This window comes from Lolium rigidum, chromosome 4 (genome assembly GCF_022539505.1).
Source record: "Lolium rigidum isolate FL_2022 chromosome 4, APGP_CSIRO_Lrig_0.1, whole genome shotgun sequence".
NCBI classification, from domain to species: domain Eukaryota; kingdom Viridiplantae; phylum Streptophyta; class Magnoliopsida; order Poales; family Poaceae; genus Lolium; species Lolium rigidum.
This window is the reverse complement of record NC_061511.1, coordinates 74,790,291-74,811,773: the sequence shown is the minus strand read 5'-3', so window position 1 is coordinate 74,811,773 and position 21,483 is coordinate 74,790,291. Positions and strand designations below refer to the sequence as shown.

The 21,483-nt window shown below is 45.1% G+C and overlaps 3 protein-coding genes across 5 annotated transcripts in view; 2 read left to right on the top strand and 1 right to left on the bottom strand.

The window, feature by feature from the left end:
- The first annotated feature begins 1,506 nt into the window (after nucleotides 1–1,506).
- Nucleotides 1,507–11,302, top strand: LOC124646965 (probable E3 ubiquitin-protein ligase RHG1A). 3 transcript variants are annotated; one of them, XM_047186990.1, is made up of 8 exons: nucleotides 4,134–5,116; nucleotides 5,209–5,356; nucleotides 8,599–8,716; nucleotides 8,803–9,486; nucleotides 9,996–10,450; nucleotides 10,538–10,636; nucleotides 10,717–10,866; nucleotides 10,965–11,302. In XM_047186990.1, the coding sequence occupies exons 3-8, from the start codon at nucleotides 8,635–8,637 to the stop codon at nucleotides 11,100–11,102; spliced, it is 1,608 nt and encodes a 535-aa protein (XP_047042946.1). In that variant the 5' UTR covers nucleotides 4,134–5,116; nucleotides 5,209–5,356; nucleotides 8,599–8,634; the 3' UTR covers nucleotides 11,103–11,302. The 3 variants fall into 3 exon arrangements, with proteins under 3 accessions (XP_047042947.1, XP_047042946.1, XP_047042948.1); XM_047186991.1 differs by lacking the exons at nucleotides 4,134–5,116; nucleotides 5,209–5,356 and adding an exon at nucleotides 1,507–1,657; XM_047186992.1 differs by lacking the exons at nucleotides 4,134–5,116; nucleotides 5,209–5,356 and adding an exon at nucleotides 6,574–6,754.
- Nucleotides 11,303–12,953: 1,651 nt separating this feature from the next.
- LOC124705557 (fasciclin-like arabinogalactan protein 11) lies at nucleotides 12,954–13,747 on the top strand. The gene has a single exon (XM_047237263.1). The coding sequence runs from the start codon at nucleotides 12,962–12,964 to the stop codon at nucleotides 13,745–13,747; it is 786 nt and encodes a 261-aa protein (XP_047093219.1). The 5' UTR covers nucleotides 12,954–12,961.
- A 6,679-nt stretch (nucleotides 13,748–20,426) lies between these two features.
- LOC124647249 (protein REVEILLE 3-like) overlaps nucleotides 20,427–21,483 on the bottom strand; it is a 4,312-nt gene continuing 3,255 nt past the window's right edge. The window contains exon 5 of the mRNA XM_047187215.1: nucleotides 20,427–20,710. Within this exon, the coding sequence (XP_047043171.1) occupies nucleotides 20,427–20,710 (284 nt within the window). The remainder of the gene's footprint in view (nucleotides 20,711–21,483) is intronic.

Below are 21,483 nucleotides of genomic sequence, written 5' to 3'. Positions count from 1 at the left end.
TTATCTCCGATCTAGGTCTCATCTAACTTGTCTTCTCTCGTGCTTTATTTGAGAAGATCGTGCTGGTGCTACGGAATCTGGAAGCGAACCTTTGTGTTACTTGCCAATGGCACGGTGTCTCACCGTCGGAGAGAACTGGATGTACTAGCAATTGTGGGTCTCAAGAGTTAACGTGCAATTTCGTAGGCAATTTCTAGTTTCTTTGAATTGGTTCATTCTTTTTGTAGAAAATTTATTCTTTGTGTAAAAAGTGGCCCATGCTCTTGTAGAATGGAATCTGAACTGGTTTAAACCGAACTTCTTGAGAAATTTTAGCGTGTCTAAATTGTTTGAGAACTTGCCATTCTTAGTACTCATTTGTGGATTACTCCCTCCGACACTAAATATTTGTCGCAGATTAAGGTAAAATGTAGGAAAATATGTATAGATTCACGAAACTACGATAATTATTGGGCAAAAGCAACCAAATAGAGTGGTTAACATTGCTAGGAGCCGAAAGTATGAATCACCACTGTCAAAAACATAGTAGCCGGTACAAATATTGCAAACACAATCCTAGAAAAATCATGATAAAAAAGTGTAAATCGATTCGGTGAAGCAAAATTTGGAGATCCATAGAAAGGGAAATTTAATCTTCCAACAATACCGTCGAGAAGGACATGTCGTCATTAGGCATGTACAATGGTAGGAAAGGCATGCCTTGCCTTAGTAGTTCACGTCATCTAGAGAATACAAAAAATATAAGCGATACAATGCATTATATTTTATTGTTATCTTAGCAATAGATGAAAATTAATTAAAATCTGGTAGGAAATTGTGTGGCTAAAACAGCCTTCTCTTATTCCATAAGAGATTATCCCTTAGCCGAGGGAAGATAATCTTCTCTTTCTCCATTATCTTTTCTCCGACGAAACGAAAATCTGACGTGGCAATTGTAAGAGATGATTGATGTCACCCCATTATACATGTCCTAACGGCAGAAACTCATTTATTGTAAATTATGCTAGTAACTCCATTGGTGTAGAGACAAAAAAGACGGCTACCAAAACCTAATAGCACTATTTTTTATTAAAAGTTTCACTCATAGATTGGGTTATTCATCCCTCTCGACGCTTACGAGGCCGATCGGAGAAGGGGAGTCGTTGTTTGGTGAAGAAGGAGGTGGAGACGCGCTATGTTTTTTCAGAGAAGGCCACTATTGTAGGGGATAGGTAAATTGTTGTGTTAAAAGAAGATTATTTAACTGATTAAAAGGAGATTATTGTTTTTCACATGGATTAAAACCCCAGTTCCGACATGTGGGCCCGTCAACTCTGAGTCACGAAAGGCACATTGCGTACCAATTACTCGTCCTCGTCCAAAGCCATTTCGGAAGGAACAAAAACGAGCTACGCGTACTCTCCCTGACAGGTGGGCCCATCCCGCACCCAATTAAATATTCCACCCTCCATCGTCGCTTATAAATACGGCGACCCTCCCTCGAAGAAGCAGACACACACCGCCCCGTTCAATCAAATCACCCAGTCCTCATTTCCTCCCCCTCGAAGAAGCGGTTGCGTGTTCGCGGAAGAAGAAGCAGAGACCAAACCCTCCTCCCCCCTCACGCCGGCGGGGAGCGAGCAGAGGCGCGCGGAGGCCGCGCCGCCCGCACGCGAAGGTAACGCCGCCTCCTCCGATCCCCAAACCCCGCTCAATCCCGTCGCGTGCGTGCGTGCGTCCGATTCGGTGGGGGGCAGTTGGTCTGATCGGGGGTTTCCTCCCCGGAGCGGCCCCGCTTTCCGGCGGTCGATCGGTGCCCGCAGGTGGATTCCGGGGGTGCCGCGGGAGAGGAGAGGGATTTGGTGGGGTCAGATTGATTGGTTGGTTGATTGGGGGATTTTGGGGCGGCGGGTCTCTCCAGTCGTGGACGGCGGCTTCTAATTGGCGGGATGTGGCGCGGTTTCGAGCGGTGCGGGTGGTTGATTCTGCTCCGGGATTGGCCTGGGCTGCCGTGATCGTGCGATTTAGGCGGCGGAGCGACGTCCTGCGAAACGCCCTCCTTACTGCGCTCTAGGCTCTCTGCCGCAGCTTGTTTGGGTTCTGTACTCGCGACTTGTCCGCACAACTCAGTTCCATCTATCGATTGCATTTAAGCTATATACCCTCCCTTGACCTTGTATTTGACTGTTTTATGACATTTTTGGTGAATGAATCGATCATTGTGAAGGACTTAGTGACGTCGGTGTCACTTTATGCGGACGATGTGGTGATTTTCTGCCACCCAGATGAGACGGAACTGCGGGCTGTCCGCGGTATCCTGGAGCTCTTTGGGCACGCATCAGGGCTGCGTACCAACTTCGCTAAGTGTTCCGTATCTCAAATCGCTTGTTCGGATGCTGAGGCTGTTGGCGCAGCTGAACTCATGGAGTGTCAGCTTGCGCCATTCCCGGTGAAATATCTTGGCATCCCACTTTCTATCAGGAGGCTGACGGCTGCTGCGTTCCAGCCCCTGGTAGATCGTTTGGCTGACAAACTGCCCACCTGGAGGGCATCGATGATGCCTAGGGCGGGGCGTTTGGCGCTGATCCGTTCGGTCCTCGCAGCGATCCCTCTGCATCAGCTGATGGTGCTGGGCCTCCACAAAAAAGCACTGAAGCAGGTGAATAAGATCTTGCGTGGATTCCTTTGGGCTGGTAGGGCGGATGCCAATGGGGGGCACTGCCACGTCAACTGGGCGCGGGTGTGTAGGCCGCTGCGGCTGGGAGGCTTGGGCATCCCAGACCTTGCGCGTACTGCCATCAGCCTCAGGGTGAGATGGTTGTGGAGGATGCGTACGGATCCCCTGCGACCTTGGCGCGGGTTGGACATGCATTTCTCGAACACGGAGCTGGATGTCTTTGCGGCCTCCACCTCCATGGTGGTCGGCAACGGTGAATCTGCCCTCTTCTGGGAGGACAAGTGGTTGGATGGCAGGTCCATCAGAGAGATGGCGCCGGAGGTATACGCTCTAGTACCGAAGCGTCGGCGGAAGACACGCACGGTCCGGGAGGCGTTGGCTGGACGAACCTGGATCCCCGACATAGTTGGTGCACCGAGCGCCCTAGCACTGTGGCAATACGTTCAGCTATGGGGCCGGCTCAGGGACACGCAGCTTGGAGCGGATCCGGACAGGCTGGTTTGGCGGTGGACGACGGATGAACAGTATTCGGCCGGTTCCTGCTACGACACCCTCTTCCAGGGGGCGATCATCTCAGGTTCATGGAAGCTTAACTGGAAATCCTGGGCGCCGCCGAGGGTGAAGTTCTTCATCTGGTTGGCATGCCTTGACAGATGCTGGACGGGGAGAGACTGGCACGGCGCGGCCTTCCGCATGCGCCGAGATGCCCGCTCTGCGACCAATCTGTCGAGACCATGAGCCACCTGCTCACAGGATGCTCCTTCTCCAGGACGATCTGGTTTGAGGTTCTGTCGTGGATCCGATCCACCTCAGGCCCTCCCACGGCTGAGGGTGACTTCGCGGAGTGGTGGTCGCTGGTGGTGCGGACTACCCCTCGCCAGCTGCGCAAAGGCACTTCGTCGGTGATCATGCTTACGGCATGGTGGATTTGGAAACACCGGAACGCGGTGGTCTTTGACAACATGCGGCCTTCGGTGTCATCCTTGTTCAACGACATCGTGGCCGAGGCGCGGCAATGGGCGGACGCGGGAGCCCGGGGTGTGCGCCAGTTGCTCCCCTAGATTAGTTTTTCTTTTTCTTGGGTCGAGTTGTACGGCGTGGTGTGTCCGTCCTCGGACTTGTACATAAACTCTTCTTTATCTATCAATGCATCGAAACGCAAGGCTTTTGCGTTTTCGCGAAAAAAGGACATCACCGTGCTTCTTCGAGTTCTGTTGACAGGTGCCTCCCCTTTGGACTTCAGACCATTGGTGATTTGGTGTGACTAACGATCTGTGACCCGGCAAGCACGGTCACCCTAAACATGAAATGCTTCTAACCTGGCCTGACCTCACTGCCCAAGCTTGTGCTGCTCACCAACTGGTCCATGTCAAACATGCTGTGATGTCCAACAATCTCTGATCGCTTGATGGTTGATCTACACAATTGCCTGCCATCAATTCATATACCTGCTTGTGGTCGGTTCATTGAACCATCCATCTACTTGCTGTGGTCGTCTGGCTCGTCTCACTCAACCATTCTATTATAACCTTTCAGTGGATTGGCCATTATTCATGCCACCAATGTGTTTCAGTTTACCTATATAGATTCTGCCCGATTGGTGCTCCCAGACACTAGTTAATCCTGTTTGATGACTTCAGCATCTTTTCCCATAATCTTACTTCTTAGTTCCTATTCTTCTAGTGCACAAAGCCCTTATACATTTGACCTTCCAAACTGCCGATTAAAGCCTTTGGACCCTTTTCCTGTTTTCTTACTAGAAATATATCCATGATATGAGTTATTCGAGCTCCAGAATTTTGTAGTCAAGAAAATTCTTACCCGTGTTGCGGGGGTTGTACATCCACTTTCTTGGTCCCAACTAAGTGAGCCTACTTCTTTTGTTTCTATGTCCTTGTTCTCTTTGTTTGCAGTTTTTTTTTTCTTTGCTAACAGCAGCCAGTAAAACCATATTATTATTATTTTCAATTTCAAAGCATCCACAGCACAGAAACTATTTTATTTGAACTTGAACATTTAAGTTGAACTTATCTGTGCACCATGCATTTTGATCTGTTCAGTGGTCACGGTTAATTATATATGTAAATCTGAAGAATAAGAATGCTCACACTAAAAGGTATATCAATGGAAACATAGTCCATGCTATCTCTTAACATCTAAGTGATCATAAGATAAAAAAAATCATGTGATATGTATAACTCGTGATATATCTCAGCCTTAAAGTGTACCTCGTCCTGCAATGCTACGACCATTAGATCATGGAAGGTACTCTTTGATTCTTCCATCCATGCTGGTTGTTTATAAGCTCCATCCAACAGATCATACAAGTTCTACAGCTTCAGCTCTTCCTTAGATGCAGAACTGTTCTATATGTTAAGGGCACACCACTATAGTCCCATGCTTTGAGATTATGCATGAAATTCTACAGTACTTGCACCAACATGTCTTCTGCATTGTCAGGTATTTCTTGTTGAAATTTTGAAGACTACCATTACAGTATTTTATGTTGTCAGAAATGGCACACGAAACCGTTATCTCTTATGGAAATGCAGGTTATAGTGAGATTTGGCTTCCGGAGTAGCCCACGTCCTTGAAAGCAGTGACTAAGACCCGTTAGAGTTGGAGTTCAGTCTGTGGGAACATGATTCAGTATCATTGTTTGTTTGACTTCAAATTGGGCAAATGCGGGGATTAGGTTGGGTAAGCAATTGTCGTTTCCTCCAATTATCTGATGGTCAGGAACCCAGGTTAGTGAATAGTTTCAGAAATACTGCACCTACAGATTTAAGCTGGCCAGTAAGCTGGAAGCAACCACTCCCAGGTGCTAAACTTTATTCAATGGGTACTATCACCTTTTCTGGGAAACAAACCCTTTCCGTTCATCTCCCTTGCCTTTATTCGATGGGTTTGTCGTTGGCCTTCCTTTTTCTCTAGCTTATGGCTGCTCTGACTTATCCTGGAACAAGGGAAGTTGTATTTATTCTGGAGGATTATAGCTTTGGATCTATACAGATATTAGTATAATCTGAATCTTTTTTCCCTACTTGTTCGTACTTCTTTCATTTGGACTGAGTTATTAATAATGTTGCAGGTACTAGTTGATCTTTCAAAGTAATGGAGATTTTTGTTTTCTTGTTTGACTTCTTGATTTGCCAAATGAAGCTATGGTCAAACAAATGGGCGTTTTTGGGCTTCTCGATTCATGTTGCCAGTGCTATGTACTGACTGCAGCAGCAGCAACAAATGGAAGAGCTCTTCCATCTGAGTTATGCCATATGAGGACCTATTTGGCCTCAGAAAGGGCATATGCTCAAAATCATCGTATGTTGTCCTCTTGCAAGATCGTGTAGCACAACAATATTCTTAAGCATCCCAAGTCAGGCCCCAATGTGGTTTTTGGAAGTGCCGCCCTTTCGGGAACTGGATAAGTGTACGGAACTGCTGCCAGACTTGGCACATAGTACGTGTAGCCTATTGTGGTTTGTTTCGTGAAATTTATGGACCAAGTATGTTGGTGACGGTATATGAACCAATGGCCACTGTTAATCTCTGTAGAAGGATTTCGTGATCCATGTGAGTATTAATTGGAGCAGTGCAGGCATGCACTTTATAGAAGAACCATCAATTTGCTTGCCATGGTTTGGATGACTAATTCACCAATAGAATGGTTTAAAATCTGGAAAAGTAATGTAAGGCCTAATGGTCCCTGCCAAATTAGTTGAACCAAAGGCGCTTTTCCAAGATGAATTCAGCTTAAGACGTAGAACTGGCTGTGATGAGGGTAGCTGGGCCCTTGAAACAAGCTGAGTTCTTATGGTGTTGAGAGAATGCATTTGCAGATAGCCATTTGACGGGAATTGAAAGGAGAGAAAGGATATTGGAATATAGATCAATTGATGGGACTGGAACAAGATGCATGCACACATAAACAGAACAAAAGGGGACAACAGTTTCATGGAGGAGCCTTACCAATATCACACACCTGGAATCTATTTAAACGGGCCATGTTTCTACCTGACATGCTATGACCACCTGACTTGACGATATTTCCAGGATCGTCTGAAGCTGATAGCTAGGATTACACTTCTTAGACATCAAGTTATGTTATCTTGTTCATAGTATTGTGTACACTACCTATCTCTCCCCATGGCATAGCTCATTGTGATAAGAGCTCATCTCATACTATGTAAATGTTGAATTTTTAAGTCAGATATTTCTTATACTTGCTAGAATGTAAATAATAGCCGTACTATTGGAAGAATGCTGTCACCAAAGTTCACAGTAGTTCAGTTCCAACTTCCTTTGCTATTAATTGTATTATCATGATAACATGATTACGGATGCTTAACATAGGTTTTTTGGCCATTAGAGATCTGTTATTTTACCTACTGTACACCAGAGATTCTGGTCTTATCTTTCTTGCCTGGCTTGGCAAAATATATTTCTGAAGGCAGTTTTACATGGTTTGTACTCAAGTATTGGAGATTTTTGTACAGCATAATCCTAAATTCCTAAAATACTTTTGCTGTGTATAACTAATATCATGTGTGTCTATCACTTGATGAAAAGTTGGATGTAGTTTTGGTATGCTGCTTTGTATCTATTTTTGTCTAAATCCTGTCTAAAGTTGGAAAATATAAATGTTTAATCATATAAAATTGTACATGTAGTAAAATAGTTCCTTTTGGCTTTTCAGTATGAAGCCAAAATATCTTCAAAAAGATTTCTTCAAAAAATTTGCGCACGAATAATCACCAAAACATGTAGGCACAAGAGTTGAATTTCTTAAGTTATCAATTTAATGGATTGTACTATATATTTCTTTACCAGTTTGTATTATCTATCATCTCTCAGTATCTTCTGTAACACAATCAAATTACATAAAGCTGCAGCCAATTTTATCTGTACAATTTCAACATAGATAGTAGATGTATTTTTTAGGAAACTAAAATCTTAAGGTGGGATAATGTTGTCTGGAGTAACATAATCAGCATAAGATATGTATCCTACAAATAAACTAGTACAAAGTCTTTTTAAAATTCTGGCGATCTGCAAAGTCAGCCTATGTAAATAAAGTTTCAAAAGGATGAAAAATTTGAACTGTTCATAACAAATCCTGTACTCTGTTGTTATGTTCTAGCCCGTGGTGCTGCCATAACCAAAGCTATGTCATTATACTCTGCTACTTACATTTCGTGACAAGTTTTTCCAGCAATAAGTATGCCACAAAAGATTGATATGGGAAACCATTGGCATTGCCATCTCTGTTTTGAAAATATGCAAATCATAGTTTGTGGTCATTTTTCTTTTCTTTGGCCTTACATCTCAGCACCATTTGGATTTTTTTTTTCTTTGGCTTCATATATGTCAGAAGTTTTCTGCCAAATGGAATAGATAAATGTCTCAGCACCATTTCAAAGAGATATATAGCTATACATGTGAAATTATCATGTACTGTAAGGATGACTTGTGGGGTGAATTGTATTTTCCAACATAATTATCATTTTGCTGGGACTTAGCATTAATTCCCCAAAAGGTTGCTCGAACCGCCATGAGGAGTATCTGGTGTGCGTGTGTTGCTTGTTTTTTATCGCGTTGATCTTGGTCTTTGACACTTGCTGCTTAACTCTTCTATCTCTTTGCTTCTTCTCTTGAGATGTGAGAACGGTTGTTTGCATGTTATCTAATAAAACTATAATACGCAGTTAATAACTGCATAGGACTGAATCATTTGGCTTTGGGCATCTCTATTCCGCGTGACTAATCTCACATCTCACACGTGTAAGGTTTGAAATGGCTGTATTTTGTCTCTGAAGTTCATGCATTTTTATGCTGTATATAGTCACCTCTCCTTTAAGTTTCCTTCTTTTAAATGCCAAGTTCTTATTTGCAGCTGCAGCTTCTTTAGCTGAAATACTAATCTTGAGCCTCAAAAATTCCAGATTAAGCAGAACATCTGATCAGACTGTACATGCGTCATGGCTGGGCATCAGTATAACAATTCCCAGATGTCCAGAATGGATCATATGAACCAGCCACGCAATGAACCTCCACCTTTTGGTACGAGAACTTCACTAAAATGCTGTTTTATTATTGATGCACCTAAATTATGGGGAACTCATTCAGTTGTACCTTGTTTATCTCAGGTCAAAAGTTATTTATGCATCCTAGAAGTGATGCACCTAATGGAGCTGGGCCATCTGGTTATGGGGGTACAGCAGTTAGATCAAATGACCTTCCATCTTCAAGCTACGCCAGTCAGTCTTATAGTCAGCAGAGTGGAGCCCCTGGAACCTTTCATGCTTCCCATGTTTATCCTCCTGCTGGAAGCTCTAGTAGCGGCTATGCACCATACAATACTCAGCAGCATCTAAGCTACCCACATAGGCCTGAAGATAATTTTATTTCTGGAATCCATGTGGATGACAGAAGGGTTGCACTGAAGCGAAGAAATCCCATCACTCATCCTGCAGATGGTGTCAGTGCCAGAGGCTATTATCCTGGCAGTTCTTCCAATAATCAGTTCTCTGGTTACATGCCTCCCAATCCAGTTCCTACCCCTGAATCCTGCCCTCCACAAATAACTTCAAACATGGGTTCAAGCCACTGGAGTGATCATCACTTCATAAATCATGAAGGATCTCAGAGGAATGTGAGGGGACGCCACGATCATAACTCTATCCATTCAGAATATAATACACCTACAGCTTGCCCATCAAGCAGCATTCATTTGCCACCTTACCGTCCAAATGCAAATGCCCCTTTTGGAAGTGCACCAGTACAACGGGATAGAGCTCCTTTATCTCTACCTCCAAGAATTGTCCCCCCAGGTTAGTTTCAATTTTTGTCTTTCAAGCAGTATCCTTTGCTTTTAATCTGATGTGTTTCCAGTGTTTCTTTATGCTGTTCCTAATGATGTAGTACAACACTTTGGGTAGTCTGGTGGACAAGTCATATCTTAGATGGTAGATGAATGGAATAGTCGTGGCACGTTGATATCATGTTTGAAAAAAATAGACGCTAGGGAGGGAGGCCTCCTCAGTTTATTTTTATAAGGAGGCAAGAAGCAATGGTTTATTCATCCCACAGGGATTGACCCAAGGCCGTCTCGAAGCACACACAGTTGCCGCACCACTGAGCAGCTCAGCTCTCATGATATTATATTTGGTTATCTTATACTACTAAGCGTAATTTTTGATACCCAATTTCAACTATATTCCAGTTTTTAATGAAATATGGATTACCTGCATGGTAAGGTGGTATCCCATTTCTTTTAGTTTAATATTGTTCCAGATTTTCGCTATTCAAGAAGCTAAGAACTTTTTCTACTATTTCCCAGGAACAGATGGAAGCACTAGCATAGCATTCAGAGAGAGGCAATACTATCCTGCTCCGCAGGGCACCAACATAGGTGCTCACATGCCAGTACGTCCTGGTTCGTCTGACAGTGCACCATTTGTTCATGGTGGATATGCTCCTAGATCAGCTCACCATACCACTGTCCGCAATTATCTTCCACCAGCTTTTGCAACTTCTTCCCACTCTTCCGTAGTCCGGTGTGAGCCTTCTAACCCCCACTATCAACCTGCAATCCCCAGCTACCCCCCTGCAACCTCTGCAGCATCATCAAGTGTCCAGCCATTACATGCTGAAGCTGCTGCATCTTTGAGACATCCAAGGCATGTATCCGTAGGGCACACTGGTAGTGCAAGGAGTAGAAGGATGAGGGATTCCTTTCATTGTTTCAATCCTTCGACGATTGAGGACAATAACTTGGGAAGATCTGCAGCCGAGGTAGATAATGTTTTTGTTCTCTCATTATTGTTTCAACATACTACACATTTTGGCATTGTATCTGATTTAGTTGCACCCTTTTTGAAGCGGTTTATGATGCTGGATCAGTTGGTCATCCACGAATCAAGGGAAGCATTTGATCCTCACTGGGACATGAGACTAGACATTGATGACATGAGTTATGAGGTAGGAAAAACTTTTCTAGCCTCTTATTGCCTATTGGCTACAGTAGCATAAAAAATGTGATTGTTTATGTTGATGTATAGGAGCTCCTGGCTTTGGAAGAAAGAATAGGCAATGTGAACACTGGTCTGGCGGACGAGAAAATCTCAGGCTGTGTGATGGAGCTTGCTTGCCACAGCTCTTATGCAAATACACACAATGATCAGGACAATGCAAGATGCGTAATTTGCCTGGTAAGATGATACACCTAAGTAAAATAATTACGAAAAATGACATTTCATAATCTGTCTTCCTGGCTATAAGTTTGTTCATCCATTACCGCCTGCTGTAGGAGGAATACAGGCACAGGGACTCTCTCGGGAGGTTGAAATGCGGGCACGACTTCCACGTGGGCTGCATCAAGAAGTGGCTGGAGGTGAAGAACGCCTGCCCGGTTTGCAAAGCTGATGCCGCAAACGAGACCACCTGAGGAGGACCAAATGGTGCATCCCTCCCTATTTATCCTAGTTCAGGCCAGATTTCATTTATGTCTGCTCAAGTTGGGTGTGTAAATAAGTAGTCCAAAAGTCAGGATTTGTTTTGTGAATTGGCTGTGAACTCAAAAACCTCAGGATGTCCAATGTAAGTAAAAATATTTAAGCAGGTTATCAGTTAGCTGTCCAAAGCATCCATTTCCCTAGCAATTAACTTGCTCTAAAGATGTCCCCTTTACTGGGAAGTCTTTGCTGTTCACATCTCTAGTTTCTCCTCATGATTAGGCGGCCGGCCGTTAAGAGGTTGTTCTCGTGCCAGCTTCGCCTCTGCTAGCGAACGGTATGGTTGTGTGATCAGAATCACTGATATCGCATCCGATCTCATCGAGCTGCTTGCTTGCTTGTAATTTCTTCATGTTTTGCATGTCTGACGGATGCACCACCCTCCTGACCCAGATGGTTGGGTACGGTGTTTGCATCTGCAAGGTGATGAACAGTGGGATGGCCCTAGTCTCCGTCTGATCAGCATTCATATCACAATCAGACGGCCCAGAAGGATGTCCTCACGTGAGAGCCGTGAGATAATTGCTCGCCTTACAGCTCGGAAAGGCACTTCCAGGCTGCACGATTGAGTGTGATCTTCCAGCCTACGATGGATATATCACTGTCCCTAGATAAACAGTCGTTATGTCTCCTCAGAGAAATCATCTTATGAATATGAGATCACAACCCTTGGGGAATGGAGTTGTGCGTTTTTTTTCCACAAGTTTCCAAGCCTTTTTATTTGCAGTGAAGTTTCCAAGCCTTTGGATTAACATCTAAATAAAATCATCCCTGCCTCACTTGGTGTATAACCAACAACTAAAAATTGCACTAACATTTTGTCACACTATTTGTAAGTACACGTGTAATATGCGTGTTCAGCAAGGCAGTGAATGCAAGTTTCTGTTCCATGATTAGCATCTATTTGGATCACAAGAGTGAAGCACATGAATACAAATAATATATGAATATAACTCATGAAGATTCCTCAATGTCACACAAATGTGTAAAATGTTGGCCGAGGTGCAAATTTTGTTAGCCATGAATTAGCTAAGATATGTAGAGTTGAGAAGAGAACGGAAGTATGGTTTGCCAATTTTCCTCCGGAAGGCCCCGACTGGATGTTAACATTTCTATAGAATTGTGAGAGAAAGAGAAGAAATCCTATAAAACTTGGGGCATATGAAAGAAATCCAGAGAAATTTGGCAGCACCATTCTATTTCCAAAAGATCATTTGGAGCAAAAAATGTTGAAGGATTTGAATCCTATAAAAAACTACAGCCCAATGAGGACTTCCACTGTCACCAAATGTGTCATTCAGAAATAAGTAGCATGCAATTTGCGCAAAAAAATGATTAGTAGCATGGTTCTAACCTTCTTTTTCTTCAGCCTTAGATGTTGGTATTGATCACGATCAATTGAGCTTGAACCAAACAAAAAAAATTGTATTTTTAGTTGTATGTATAAATATATATAGAGAAATTATACGCTTTCAGTATCATGATTTTAGACTAGCAATGTGCAGGTTTAGGTGACCGAGATCTACGCAAATTCCAGGCAGTCGAAAATTAGAAAAAAGGGTTAATCAAAACCCACTAATTAGCAGTTTAGCACTTAGCTGCTCCAAGAAGCAACCAAGGCAATCCACCTGTTAATGTTCCATCCATCCATCCATCGATCTACTTCCATCTCACCATACGTACAGCCTAATTAACCTTCTGATCCCACTTCCATTAATTGCATCACCATATATATAGCAGAGCAAGCTCGCCGTAGCATCACACGGAACAAGAAGCTAAGAAACACAAGGCAATGGAGAAGCAAGCGCGATCCATGGTGGCCTCCATTCTCCTCGTGCTCCTCTCCCTATCCTTAACCGCCCCTTCGGTGCGCTGCCAGACGGTGGCGACGGCGCCTGCACCAGCCGCGGCCCCGGCGAAGACAATCAGGGCGGTGCTGACCAAGGCTGGGCAGTTCACCAAGTTCCTCCAGCTGCTCAAGTCCACGCAGGAGGAGGATCAGATCGACTCCCAGCTCAAGGGCAAGGCCTCCTCCGGCGGCTTCACCGTCTTCGCGCCGACGGACAACGCCTTCACCTCGCTCAAGTCCGGCTCCCTGAACGCCCTCTCCGACCAAGAGAAGACGTCGCTGGTGCAGTTCCACGTGCTCTCGCAGCTGCTCCCCATGGCGCAGTTCGACACGGTGAGCAACCCGCTGCGCACGCAGGCCGGCGACACCGGCAGGGGCAAGTACCCGCTCAACGTCACGGCCGACGGCGCCGGGAGGGTGAACATCTCCACCGGCGTCGTCAACGCCACCGTCGACAGCACGCTCTTCACGGGCGACAGGCTGGTGGTGTACCAGGTGGACAAGGTTCTGCTGCCGTGGAAGCTCTACGGGCCGCCCGTGCCGCCTGCGCCCGCGCCGTCGCCGGCGGTGGACAAGGACAAGAAGAAGGCCGGGCCGGTGGCAGTGGCCGACGGGCCGGAGGCTGATTCCGCCACGGCGTCGGAGGCGGCGCCTCGCGGGATGCGGGGCCTCGGCGTCGGTCTGTGCGGGGTGGCCGTCGCCGTGGCAGCCGCGTGGTGTGGCATGTGACGAGAAAGTGTTGTGACATGCACTTGAAGGTTGTTCTCTTCTCTTTTCTTCCTCGTGAGACGACAGTCGACAGGTTCTACAAATGGTCAGTTGTTCTGGTGTGCTTTTTTTTCGTTTCGGTGTTGTTTTTGTATGATTAATGTATATTTTCTGAAGTTTGGTGTACTGTAACATTTTTGTGCTCGCTGTTTATCTCTCCCTGCAAAAAAAAAAGTTCAGTGAGTCACATGGATTAAGAGCGTCCTCCCTTCTCCAGTGTCGTTTCCCGTGGGAGAAAACACACGACCACGTCCACGGGCCACACTTGTTGTTGGTCTCTGTTTGTGTTTTATGGGTTTGAGTAATTCCCACTTAAAATGAGAACTAAATTAATTCTTAGTCAGTTGTATTATGTTGCAACTCACTAGTACCATGAATCACGAAATTGTTAGAAGGAAAACTGAGAGCGATCGAGAGACAAGCAAATGAATCGAACTGTGTTCTTTATTCCATTGACAATCGGGTATTTATACAAGGTCAACCGTCGCGAAGAGGAGACGCGACTGATCGTGGGGGTGTGAGGGAGCGTCGCGTCGGTTGCCGAAGCAACCGCACGACGACGGTTACATAGGGAGGATTCCCTTTAATTAAGTAAACTAATTAAATCCTAACACTCCCCCTAATCCTTCCTTGTACTTGCGATTGATCATCCTTGGAATAATCTTCTCCAAAAACCCTGTGGGAAAAATATGAGAAGTAGTGTAGGATATGCTGGTAAAACTCCTTCAAACCCTGTGGGAAAATAAGGAGAAAATGATCCAACATATAATGATTATTGCCTCCGTTAACTCGATATGAAGTATATCCATAGAATTTAGAGGGCAATAAATATGTCGTGTATACTTTCCTAAAAACCCCGGTGGGGAAAATAGAAAATATGACATATAATCTTATGTTGATATTACCTCATTAAAAACCTTAATGAGAACCTGAAAAGTAAACTCATAAAGGGAAAAAGAGTGTAATATGATGCTTTGAACAGGAATAGTTCAGGAAGATACTCCCCCCGACTCTTGCAAATCCCGAAGTCGGCGCATACCAATTCCATGAATATATTTCTGGAACGTTGAAGTTGGTAGAGACTTTGTGAATAGATCAGCGAGGTTATCGCATGATTTGACTTGCAAGATGTTTATTTCCCCACCCTTTTGGAGTTCATGGGGATAAAACAACTTAGGGGCAATATGCTTAGTGATATTGCTCTTGACGTATCCTGTTTGCATCTGTGCAACACAAGCCGCATTATCTTCGTAGATAATGGTAGGTGATTCGATAGAACCAATTCCACATGATTGTTGTATGTGGTTTATCATCCTGCGAAGCCACACACATTCGCGTGATGCCTCATATAATGTGATTATTTCGGAATGATTGGTGGATGTTGCAACTAGAGTCTCGTTTCGAAGACTTCCATGATATTGCAGCTTCCACCATGTAGGAACACAAAGCCGGTTTGTGATCCGGCATTATGGGGATCAGATAAATAGCCGACGATCCGTGTATCCAATCATATTGGTGTCCAGATTTCTCTGAAACTGAAAAAATAGGCCAAGATCCTTTGTGCCTTGGAGATATCTAAAGACATTCTTTACTCCCGACCAATGGCGTTTGGTAGGAGCTACGCTGTGTCTAGCAAGTAGATTCACTGCAAATGCGAGGTCATGTCTCGTACAATTTGCAAGATACATAAGCGCTCCAATGGCACTGAGATATGGAACCTCGGGTCCCAACATCTCTTCTCCATCATCCCTCGGCCTCGAACGGATCTTTCTCTACGTCTAGAGATCGAACCACCATGGGAGTTTTAGATGGATAGGATTTGTCCATATTGAATTTCTCCAATATTTTCCGGATATAGGCAGCTTGGTGTACCATTATTCTCGAGGGAAGGTGCTCGAGTTGAAGACCCAAGCAAAATTTGGTTTGACCCAAATCCTTCATCTCAAATTCTGTCTTTAGATGATTGCGTGCTTCATCAATATCTTGTGTGTTACCAATGATGTTGAGATCATCGACGTACACTGAAATGATGCAAAATCCTGAAGAGGACTTCTTGATGAAAACACATGGGCAGTCATCACTGTTGGAGTAACCCTTGCGAAGAAGGAACTCACTAAGTCGGTTGTACCACATCCGTCCCGACTGTTTCAAGCCGTATAGAGACTTGTTCAGTTTTACACGAGTACATGTTGCGTTTTGCGCTTGCATCCGGGACAGAGATTCCATCCGGAACCTTCATGTAAATGTTCGAATCTAGTGAACCGTAAAGATATGCGGTCACGACGTCCATCAACTCGCATAGATAGACGATTTTGCACTCGCCAAAGATATTAGATATCGGAAAGTGATACCACTCATAACTGGAGAATATGTCTCATTGAAATCAATGCCGGGTCTCTGCGTGAAACCTTGTGCTACGAGCCTTGCTTTGTATCTCACCACCTCATTGTTCTCATTCCGTTTGCGGAGGAAAACCCATTTGAATTCCACAGGGAAAACACTGAGAGGTGTAGGTATTGCTTCTGTGAATACCTTCCTTTTATTAAGCGAGGCTAATTCTGCTTGTATTGCATCCTTCCATTGAGGCCAGTCGGAGCGTTTTTCACACTCAACGATAGTCCTTGGATCATGATCATTAAGAAGGGTATTTGCAATTGTAGCAGAAAAATAAGTGTCGACAATCGTAGACTTACGGTTGAATGATTCCCGTAATCGATATAGTTGATGGATATCTCGTGCACCGTTGATAACTCTTCGTGATTTCCCAATACGCGTGAGTCTAGGTGTTCCGATGTCCCAGCCAGTGGTGTGCAAGCTCGGAGCTGGGTTGTGGAGGTTGCCCTTCCACTCGGGTGTATACTACCCATAAGGTGTTTGTCAACGTTGAGTTGACTTGCATCTACCGACTTTGAGGAGTTTCTCCTCACTCTCCTTTGCTGCTTGCGAGAAGCAGGATCCTCGGTCGAGGCCGTACTACTCCCCTCTTTTTGGGAACGGGTAGTTGAGTGGTTTTAGTTGGTACCTCCACTCTTTCGAGCGCATTTCTGGCCGGATTCAAGGATTTTGTGACACCTTTTAAATCAGTAAATGAATCGCGCGATTATTTGCAAGATGTTGCAAATTTATGATTTTCCGAACTTGTAGTTCGGTCTCTTGGGTACGTGGATCAGAGGCTGAAATGGCGATAGCATTCCAATCAATTTCCGGGCATTCTTTCTGGTACTTGAAATCTCCCCCTAATGCCGGAAAGTGTTCCTCGTCAAATATGCAATCAGCGTGACGGGCTGTGAATAAGTCCCCAGTAAGAGGTTCCAGGTACTTAATAATCGACGGCGATTTGTACCCCACATAGATCCCCAGTTTTCTGTGTGGGCCCATGGATGTCCGCCGAGGTGGTGAGATCGGGATGTATGTAGCACATCCGAACTTACGCGGATGGGAAATGCTAGGTGGATTTCCACGTACCAATTGCGAGAGGGGAAGTACTCGTGATATGCGTAGGTCGCAATTGTATTAAGTCAGCAGCGTGTAAAACTGCATGACCCCAACACGATGTTGGCAAGCTGCAATTCATCAACAAAGGTCTTGCAATGAGTTTGATCCTCTTAATTAGGGATTCAGCCAAACCATTTTGAGTGTGGACGTATGGAACAGAGTGCTGAACTTCAATCCCTGTGGCCATGCAATAGTCATTGAAAGCACGTGAGGAGAATTCTCGCAGCATTGTCCATGCGAATTGATTTAATTCGACTTTCTGGATAATGGGCCTGTAACTTAATTACTTCCCTCATTATCTTGGCAAATGCATGGTTCCGTGTGGAAAGAAGGCACACATGTGACCATCGTGTAGATGCGTCAATAAGAACCATGAAATACCTAAACGGTCCAGATAATGGTTGGATGGGACCACAAATGTCTCCTTGAATTCGTTCAAGAAATTGAAGTGGTTCAGCTTGTATCTTGAGGTGCGAAGGCCTTAAAATAAGCTTTCCCGTGGCACATGATGTGCACACAAAATCTGAAGACTGAGGAAATTTGGACTCAAGCAAATTATGACCAATGGAATTGCTAGTAATCTTCCTCATCATCCCGATACCAGGATGGCCTAGGCGATCATGCCGGGTTTGGAATGCATCAACATTCCGGAAAATTACCTTGTAAGCAACATGTTCTACGGGCTTGATGTACGTATAGTACAATCCGGACGACAGAGAAGGAATTTTTTCAAGTACTTGCTTGCCATATCCGTAATCTTTTGTGAAGAGTAGATACTCCTCTTTGTTGTCTTCATGGGTTTCGATGTGAAATCCATTCTTACGAATATCTCGATAACTGATTAAGGTACGTGAAGAATCGGGATACAACAAGGCATCCTCAAGGATCACTTGTGTACCGTTTGGGAGGGTAAATATGGCACGTCCAGAGTGCCAACAATTACCGTATCGCGTCCAGACGATAGTTAAAATATCTCCATTCATCTTTTTCGTAGTCCGAAAATATTTTAACTCCCTCGGCATGGAGTTTGTGGTAGCACTCGTCCACAAGGCATAATTCCTCTTCCATCGGATTGTCCCCGTAGAGAACTATATATAAAAATGAAGAATTTTCAATAAGAATCCTTGATTTAAATACATAGATCACAATCTTACTATATCAAAGTGATGATACAATATAAATGACAACAATACTTATGTTCTATTACAACATCACAAATGGACATGAATATATTAGTCACTAAGGAGGTAGCGGGACTAGTCGAAGTCTCCAAACACGTCGGTTGAGGTGTACTCAACCATCATGTCCTCCGTTCCTGCAGGGTCCTTTGATGGAAAGAGAGTAACGGCGTTGCTTGGTCCCGAGGGAACGTCTTGCGAACAGCCAGCTCCATCGGTGCCATCTGGATGAAGGTTGAAGTTGGCTTCAAACCTTTTCCCTCGAGGTGCGTTGCGTCCATGGGATTGTTGGTACGGTAATGGCCGGATGCCTTGGGGTCTTGCACTTGTCGATGGGGTGCGTGTAGCATCCACACTTGTCGCAAAGCTTAGATTTGTCAAACTTGGACTTTGCGGTGCCTTTCCCACGGTCTGAGTTTCTGGGCTTCCTGTTCCGGTTGCGCTTTCTCTTACCATTGAAGTTAGAGGGATTTCCTTTGAAAACACCATCAAACTTTCGTCCGTTCGCGACATTCATATGAACTTCAGGTAGAGGTTGAGAACCAACCGGGAGCTGAGAGCCATTCTTAGCGAGTAGCTCATCATGCTTTTCAGCCTGAAGTAAGATATGAATAAGATCGGAATATACTTGGTAGTCGCGAGCACGATGCATCGCTCGCCGGAGGATTCTGTCGGATGGGAGCATAGTCGACAGAGTTTTCTCTATCTTCTCCGCATCGTAGGGTTCCTTCCCGCAAAAGCGTAACTTGGAACTCGATCTTATGAACCTCGTGATTGTACTCTCCGATGGACCCGAAGTCCCGAAGACGGAGGTGAGTCCAATCATGGAGTGCTTCCGGCAGGACAACCGCCTTCGCTCGTTCATACCTCGTTTTGAGGGCCTGAAACAGGGTACTAGGGGATTCCTCCTCCAAGTACTCAGACTTGAGATCTGGGTGAATATGGTGCCTTATAATGTATAAAGCGGTATATTTCTGTTCTTCTGTTAGTGGCGTGATTCCGGCCGGCAGTGGATCCTGCTCAGCCTGAATTGCACGTACTATCCAACGAGATGCAAGAGCGATCTTCGTGTCCATGGCCCAAGTAGGGTAGTTGTGGCCATTGAGGGCGAGTGCCTCAAATTCTCGAGCCATCGGTTACCTACATGGGTAAACCAGAGATTATCAATTTACACTTGGTAAACCAAAAACCATCATGGTTATGTTGTAATGAACTATGCAAAATAAATGAAGTTCAAGAAGTGGGCTTGAACTCATTAGTGTGAACCTCAAATTGTTAAGTATGGCACGTTGTAGATAATCTCCAAAAGAAAATTTGGAGTAGATCTAGCAGCATTAGGGGAGTATAGATACTCACACTTCGAATGCCTTGTGTCATAACTTAATGAAAATGTATGGGAGAGCACATTGGCAATCATAATGTCAAAATGACAATATGTAGGCTTAACAGTAGTGGTAGATAAATCTACACACCACATCATGATCCCAAGACATCAATTTGAAGGAAATCACTTTGAATTTTGCATTTCAGTTTGCAAGAAATTTACAATCTCAATTGCAAACAGTGAATGTAATAAATCTCAACATGTGCACACACGGAAATGTATTACATCACACATTTTCAGTAATACACATAGTACTTGAACCGAAAAACAATGATCGAAAAACTTGTACTGAATTAAACAGAGTCTAAACAGAACTAAATTACCGCTAGAACCACTGTTATAAGACTAATTTGCTAATAAGCTGAACTAGTACTACGAAACAATAAAGCAAATAGCTACTAGTAGTAAATACGGAGTAGACAGCAAGGCCTGCTGGTGTCTCCGCATGCACATGGCCACGTATGCACTCTCCTGGTCAGTCAAAGAGATAAGGAGAGAGAGGAAACAAGTCCAGGCTCTCGATCCCCATTCTCACAGAAAAAAGCCACACGGAGAGCACGAGGCCGGCCGGCCGCATCAGCAATCACCGGCGACGGGTGTTCCGGCCGTCCTCTTCCTCGTCGGAGGATCCTCCAGGGAGCAGGGTCCCCGGGGCGACGCCGTTGGAGTGGCCGTTGGAGAGCCTCGCCGGGCTCCACTCCCCCGGCCGCCGGCCGGCGCGGCTGGCCTGCAGCACGGCGCGCGGCACGATGAAGCGGAGGCGGCGTTGAGGAGGCTGTGCAGCGGCGGCAGATCGTGGGGGTGTGAGGGAGCGTCGCGTCGGTTGCCGAAGCAACCGCACGACGACGGTTACATAGGGAGGATTCCCTTTAATTAAGTAAACTAATTAAATCCTAACAGAAATAATCTAATGGTTTGGGGCAGTTGCAACATGCCTATTACAAATCACGAGGCAATCCAACAACCCACAAATTTTTCTTAGTTGCAACCATATTTGCAACTAGAAAAATTTCAGTTACAACTCATGCTAGCAAGAATCAACAAACCTAATTCTCAGTCGACTAAGAATTAGCAAAACCGTTGTTTTATTCCTCATCTTCTCCCTCTCGCGAGCCACCAAAACCGTTTGCAGCACCGTCGGCAGAACCACCGGCTGTATGTTGCCTCCCGGTTGGCAGCATCACCGCATCGCCTATATGTTCCCATGGCTTCATAGGTAGCCTCCGTGGGCCCCCACTCGCCGAAGAAGACAGAACCACATCTTCGCCGATGCAGCGGAAATGACGGTCCTTTTTAGCTCTCAAAGACGCCGCTTGCAGCTCGAGCAAAGGCCGCTTGCAACACCATCAATAACACTTGGATCTCCTAGCCACGCCTCCCGTGCTGTCAGTATCGGCCACTCCTTAGCAACATCGTCTTCCTCCGCTTGCAGCTCCACCGATCCAAACTTGCAGCATCGCCAACGACGATGAATCTAGCTTCCAGCACCATCATTAGCACTAGTAGCACCGCCGCTTTGAGCTCGCAACATCTTCATCAATGTTGAATCCTGCTTGCAGAACCATCGCCCCCCCCCCCCCCCCCGCTTGCAACATCGTTGGAATTTCCTCGTAACTCCGCCGCCTATGAAAGAACATCTC